This window comes from Physeter macrocephalus, chromosome 11, assembly GCF_002837175.3.
Source record: "Physeter macrocephalus isolate SW-GA chromosome 11, ASM283717v5, whole genome shotgun sequence".
In the NCBI taxonomy this organism is placed as follows: Eukaryota; Metazoa; Chordata; class Mammalia; order Artiodactyla; family Physeteridae; genus Physeter; species Physeter macrocephalus.
In genome coordinates this window covers 38,814,977-38,821,970 of record NC_041224.1, presented here as the reverse complement: position 1 = coordinate 38,821,970, position 6,994 = coordinate 38,814,977, and the positions used below count along the sequence as shown (strand labels likewise).

General features: G+C 39.4%; 1 protein-coding gene and 1 long non-coding RNA gene across 3 annotated transcripts in view; one reads left to right on the top strand and one right to left on the bottom strand.

Annotated features, from left to right (window-relative positions):
• Positions 1-383: 383 nt before the first annotated feature.
• The window catches only part of BCL2A1 (BCL2 related protein A1), a 9,855-nt gene continuing 3,244 nt past the window's right edge, over positions 384-6,994 (top strand). Inside the window, exon 1 of the mRNA XM_007126336.2 lies at positions 384-1,057. Coding sequence (XP_007126398.1) covers positions 638-1,057 — 420 coding nt within the window. The 5' untranslated portion in view covers positions 384-637. The remainder of the gene's footprint in view (positions 1,058-6,994) is intronic.
• LOC114487241 (uncharacterized) overlaps positions 1,651-6,994 on the bottom strand; it is a 13,687-nt gene continuing 8,343 nt past the window's right edge. The window contains exon 3 of one of the 2 annotated variants that reach the window (XR_003682183.2): positions 1,651-1,847. This is a non-coding gene — a long non-coding RNA (uncharacterized lncRNA). Of the gene's footprint in view, positions 1,848-2,081; positions 4,074-6,994 lie in introns of those variants that run through there. The other variant, XR_003682182.2, reaches the window with a different exon arrangement.

The window sequence follows — 6,994 nt, the reverse complement described above, 5'->3', positions numbered from 1 at the left end:
CTATTTTAAGTGATGCTGCTGTGAACATTCGTGTGTAAGGATTTGTGTGAGTCCCTGTTTTCAGTTCTTTTGGGCATATACTTATAAGTGGAATTTCTGGGTCATAAGGTAATTCTATATTTACCTTTTTTTTTTTCTTTTTGGCCGCGCTGCACAGCATTTGGGATCTTAGTTCCCCGGCCAGGGGTGGAACCCGTGCCCCCAGCAGCGGAAGCGGAGTCTTAACCACTCGAGTGCCAGGGAAGTCCCTATAGTATTTAACTTCTTGAGGAACTGCCGAACTTTTCACAGGGGTTGCACTCTTTTACAATCCTGCTAGCAGTGTATGAGGGTTCTAATTTCTCCACATCCTTGAATTTAAAACTTTAAAAAACTGCATTAATCACTTACAGGATGAGGAAGTGGCCTCTCTTTGAAACATTTTCCTCTTTCACATGTTAAACTTTCTCTTTCACACAAAGCCTACGCATGAAAGTGACAAGGAGGAAGGATACTATCAAGTGATGCAAACAGAAATTCCACCAGCCTCCAGATACCATGTGTCATATTACGCCAAGCTGCGTGAGTTTGTGCTTCAGACTGCCTCAGTCACTTCCAGGTGAACAAGCTCAAGACTCTGCTCTCCAGCAGGAAGAAGATGACCGACAGCGAGTTTGGCTATATTCACATGCTGGCCCAGGACTACCTGAAGTACGTCTTGCAGATACCACAACCTGGATCTGGTCCAAGCAAAACATCCAGGGTGTTACAAGACGTTGCTTTCTCGGTCCAAAACGAAGTTGAAAAGCATTTGAAACCATGCTTGGACAATATTGATGTTGTGTCCATAGACACCGCCAGAACAATATTCAACCAAGTGATGGAAAGGGAATTTGAAGATGGCATCGTTAACTGGGGAAGGATTGTGACCATATTTGCATTTGAAGGCATTCTCATCAAGAAACTTCTAGGAGGGCGAATTGCCCCAGATGTGGACACTTACAAGGAGATTTCTTACTTTGTTGCAGAGTTCATAACCGAAAACACAGGAGAATGGATAAGGCAAAACGGAGGCTGGGTATGTGTGAGGGAAATATTCTTCGTTGTTCTTTACTTTGAAATAGGAATTGACAGTTTCCTTGCTGATTAAAAAAAAAAAAAAAAAACTACCTAAGGATTATATTTTCTTTGGGTAGTTTGTTTTAAAAGTTTTAAAATTTTAAAATAAAATTTCTAGCTCATTTCCAATGAATCTTAAAACTTTATAGTTGGAAAACTCTTGTGGTTTCAGTTTTTATTCCTAACCGTGTAAATTGCAAGAGTGAGTTTTGGGGATTAATAAAAGATGCACCTCCCTAATGCATGTTTAGAGTCAGTCTAGTCTGAGACTTAGCTCTTGTTAGCGTTGTCATGACAATGTAGAATTAGTACAGAAAGAGTTGGTATTAGATGCTGTTATATTTAGATATTATGTTACAAAAGACAGGTGTAAATTTTTGCAAGTTCATTGCTTACAAATTGATTTTTTTTTTCAGTTTTCTAGTATGACAAATTCTGGCTGGTAAAGCTTGGTGGCTAAAAAAAAATAATGTACTGCACCACCAGCAAGAAACTATTCAAGAATTTCCAAATAAAAATTCACTTTATTATCAGTGTCTCAAAAAGCTTAGATCGTGCAGGGACCCTATATTACAACTCATATTGATAAGGGGCCTTTCCCCGCTGGACGTATATGCTTTTCTTTATATCCCAATACACTGAATACTTACTTTTTTACAGCACTTATGTCCTCTCTTCAACACAAACCCTGGCCTCCCCTCTTCCCAGAGCTATCCACTGGTATCAATTCTTTTACATGCAAAACATGCCTGTTGAACATATCCATAGAAAATATACTCAGCACTTCTTTGTAAAAACAATTCTTATAAATTGTTAAATACTATGTAACAACAGTAATACTAAATAATTATAGTATTTATAAATTATTTGTATAAATAGTACATGGTACTTATTCTTTTTTATTTTTCATCCAAGGGCCTTTTAATAAGTATTTTATTTTTATTTTTTAAAATTTATTTATTTTTATTTATTTATTTTTGGCTGTGTTAGGTCTTTGTTGCTGTGCGCAGGCTTTCTCTAGTTGCGGAGAGCGGGGGCTACTCTTCGTTGTGGTGTGCGGGCTTCTCATCGCGGTGGCTTCTCTTGTTGCAGAGCACGGGCTCTAGGCGCATGGGCTTCAGTAGTTGTGGCACACGGGTTCAGTAGTTGTCGCTCACGGGCTCTAGAGCGCAGGCTCAGTAGTTGTGGTGCATGGGCTTAGTTGTTGCACGTTAATAAGTATTTAAAACAGTACTACAGGGACTTCCCTGGTGGTCCAGGGGTTAATCAAGACTCCGTGCTTCCACTGCAGGGGGCTCAGTCGCAGCATATCAAAAAAAAAAAAAAAAAAAGAGTACTACATATACGCTGTTGTATGTAAACGCTGTTGAATGTTTGGTTATTTCTAGCTGATGGATATTTATTTATTTCCAGAGCTATCACAAACAATACTTCATTGAATATCTTTAATCATGTCTTCCCTGGTGTGTGTGTTTTTCTAGGATGGATATTGGGACATAGAATTGCTGGGTCATGGTGTAAACACTTTTTAAAATTTACTAGATTCTTGTCCTCCAAAGTGGTTCTACCAAGTCATGCTCCCGTCACAGCTTGTTCAAATATCCCACATTTCCTCCCATCCCGGCTGACTAACATTAGGTTATAGTAGTCTGTTATAGTTTCCCTATTCCGCTGGCTTAAAAATATATACCTAACTTATCTTATTTTAATTCTTGTTTCCTTGATTACTAGTGAGGTTAAGCATCTTTTCATATTGAGCGTCTTTACATATGTTTATTGACCATTTGTAATTCTTATTCAGAGAACTGCCTATTTATATCCTTTGCTGTTTTCCTATTATTTTGTCTTTTTCTCACTGATTTGTAGGAATTCTTGGAATATTCTGGACACAAATTATTTTTATATATGTGGTAGATATCTTCTAATTTGTTGTGTTTTAAAACTATAGATGTCTTCGGTGCCTACGTTTTAAACGTTGATGAAATCTTTTACTTGATGTTTTTTGCATTTTGTTGAGGTCTTCCTGCATAATGATAGGGCTTACTGCAGCCACTCCCCTTTCTCCATCACCTTTTCTTCCTGGAACTCAGCCTGACTTGGGGCTAGACAAAGCATGTGAAATATTTGGTCGTGTTTTTTTCTGGTTGCTGTGGAAAGCTATACTGAAGGACGGGTGGAAATTTCAGCTATTAACGCTGTGTAGGTTTCAGGTGAAGGCAGAAGTTCGTTAGCACAGAGGCCCACTTATGAGCATACTAGTTTACAAGCTCTGCATGAGTTTGCACTGTATTTGGAACACACAGAAAATGAATAAACGTTACTGAAAATTTTAACTTCTTAACAATAAATTTTGTAAGCTCCTGGAACTCATAATTAGTGGAGGGTGTGGAATTGTCTCTGAGAAAGTCTAGAAGTGTACTCGTCTTTTGGGGGTGTAAGTGTGAGTGAGTATGGCAGGATATACACACATGTGCCCCCCCCCACACACATCAGCCTTCACCAAGTCCTTATGTAGGTTTTAAGCTCTTGACTTTTACACTTGAACAGCTTAGACAGAATAGAAATGCCCTTTAAGATGTCATTTCAAAGCAACCTCAATATTCCTTTCCCAGATCATAGGAGACACTGAATCTGTTCAAGACGGGCAGTGCTTTTTTGAATCAGTACAGACCAGCATGGCAAACCAGTATCTTCTTTGCATACTGATGTTGACAAATCTGCTCAAATGAATGAACCTACTCTTGAATGACTTACTTCCAGGGAAAGGGTACAATCCCATGCCTGTGCTAGTGGAGTCAGGTGGCCCATAAGAAGAGAGGAAGATGAGGAGGCATTTTACGACTTCATCAAGAAGCAAGCACCAACTTCTGACTTTCTACCGTCCTGGAAAACTCTCCAAAAAAATCACTGATCTCTTGTCCTGTCCACAGTCATTCAAATGTGCTTGTTATTGGCTCCAGATTAAAGATGCATGCCTATAATGAGAGATGAGAGGGGCATTTCACCTACAACTAGAGAGTACCCATATTTAATTAAATTTTAAGGGTGCCCAGAGATTTTATGAAAACTTTTGGATCAAGAAGGTGGTATGAAAAAAAAAAAAAAAAAAAAAAAAGAAGGTGGTATGTGAGGACAGCAGAGATAATAAGAGCACCAACTCTGAATCAGACGGACCTGAGTTCATTTCATGCTTACTACCTGTGTGACGTAAACAAGTTATTTAACTTCCCTAAACCTCATGTGTAAAATGGGGAGACTGTTGCTGTCTATCTCCCAGAACTGGTGTAAGGATTAAATCAGTTAATCTTATATATAAAGCACCCAGAACACAGTTTCTACAAATAAGAACTCAATACAAGCTTAGGGCTATTGTTATTAGTAGTAGTAGTATTGCCTAACTTCCCTGAATAGATTTAATCTCCAGAAATTATATCATCAACTATAGTTAGATATTAACCACCATCTAAAACAAATGCCCTAAAGGTAAAAAAATAAGACCAGTGTATCACAAATGGGGTCATAATCTCATAAATTAGATTACTTATGAAATTAACTGAGTTACTTTCCTTCCTTTCTTCCTCCCCTTTTTCCTTCCCTCCCTCCCTCTTTCTCCCTTCTTTCTTTCCTTCTTTTCTTTGCTGCTTCTCATCTCGCTTTCTATTCCTCTTCCACATTTACCGTTATTTCCTCTTGTCCCTCTGCCAATTTGACGTGCCGAAAACGAATAGGCTCTCATAGATCTCACAGGAGAGCTAAGTGCTATTTGTTTTTATCAGTCTTTGGCATTCATGAGGAAAGGCTGGTTCTTAAAAACCATTAGAATGTGCCTGAGATGAAACTCCTCTCACCCCTTGGGATTGCTTTTCCTTTCCAGCGAGGTGGCTTTCTTACTTTTGCCCTCTTCAGTAAAGCATTCTCCTGTGCCTGTGCTGGTTGAGTGGGAAGGACACTCAGCCCTCAGCTCCACACGGGAGGAATCATGTCTACCTAATGCACCACTGAATACTGCATGCTTGGCCCAGGGCCGATGGTGTACTTTTTTTTTTTTTTTTTTTTTTTTTTGCGGTACTCGGGCCTCTCACTGCTGTGGCCTCTCCCATTGCGGAGCACAGGCTCCGGACGCGCAGGCCCAGCAGCCATGGCTCACGGGCCCAGCCGCTCCGCGGCACGTGGGATCCTCCCGGACCGGGGCACGAACCCGTGTGCCCTGCATCGGCAGGCGGACTCCCAACCACTGCGCCACCAGGGAAGCCCCGGGCCTATGGTATAGAAGGTAGCCAACAAATATCTGTTGATGGAATGATTGAATGAACTAGCATAGAAACTGAGATTTGAACTCTTGTTTTCCCATTCACTAGAAGTGTGATCTTGAGTGAGTTTCAGAAGTAACTTGAAACTCAAATTCCTAATATAATAAATATAATAAATATTATATTATATGTAATATATGATGAAGACAGTAATACGCACCTTAGAAGGGAAGTTAAAAGATTAAAGGACATTTCTGTAAGAGTGCTTTGTAAACTGTCAAATATTAATACAACTATGAAGGTTATATGGGAAATTCCAGAAAGTTTAAATATGTAATTCTTAAAACTACTCTAATACCAAAAGAAAGCCCCTTTTGAAAGTAGGGATGTACAGTCAGAATTGGTGCTTTCCAAGTGACCAGTATATTAAAGCCTGAGTCATAAGAGTTAGGCAAAGTAGGTTGTATTTTTTTATGATTGTCTTGCTTTAAATAATGGTCTGGTGAGGGCAAATAAAAGGACATACACAGGCATGTAAAACACTGACTAAGTATTCAATCCAGCAAAGGCATTTCAAAAAGGCGTAAAGATCTAGCAGCGATGTAATACAATCTCAAGAATTCTTACATATCCTTTGATTAAATAGATTTGGGGGCCAGATTCGTCTTGTATTTCTTCTGAATTTTAACTTGAGATTTAAAAATCATTTAATGAAAACTAAGGTGAAACATAGTTCAAGTCTTCCTGTGGGTCCTTCAGGAAACCTAAGTTCAGCTCTCTAACCTTGGGAGTCACCCGTGAACCCTTTCCCTCATACCCTCCGTCCAACTCATCAGCAAATTCTGTTGGGGGCACCTTTGAAATACTGCATATCCAGTGCCTCCAGGCAACTTTCCTCTCTCACTTGACTATGTCAAGAGCCTCCTACCAGTGTCCCTGCTTCCATGCTTGCCCTGCGATGGTCTGTTCTCCACATAGGAGTCAGAGTGATTTTTTAAACAACTTGCCTCCCTTATTCCATGTTAACACTTTCAGTGTCTACAGAATATCCCACCAGTTTTATGCATCATAATTTACTTAAGCAATTCCCAACTGTTAGACATTTGGGTTGGTTTCTGTTTTCCCTTCTTAGAAATAATGCTTCAATACTGAACATGAAGATGGTTTTCCCCCCACATTTTAGAAGACCGCCTCATGATCACTTTCTAACACTAGAATGATTGGTTCATATATGAGTATCATTACACTACTTATACATATTGGAATACATATTGCTTTCAGAAGGTTTGTATCAATGGGACAATGTCACTTTACCAGCATTGGGCGGAACCATTAGATATAATTTTGAGGGTTTAATAGGCTTAAGATAACAAGGTCAATTTATTTATTTATTTATTTATTTTTAACATCTTTATTGGAGTCTAACTGTTTTACAATGGTGTGTTAGTTTCTGCTTTACAACAAAGTGAATCAGTTATACATATACATATGTTCCCATATCTCTTCCCTCTTGCGTCTCCCTCCCTCCCACCCTCCCTATCCCACCCCTCTAGGTGGTCACAAAGCACCGAGCTGATCTCCCTGTGCTATGCGGCTGCTTCCCACTAGCTATCTATTCTACGTTTGGTAGTGTATATATGTCCATG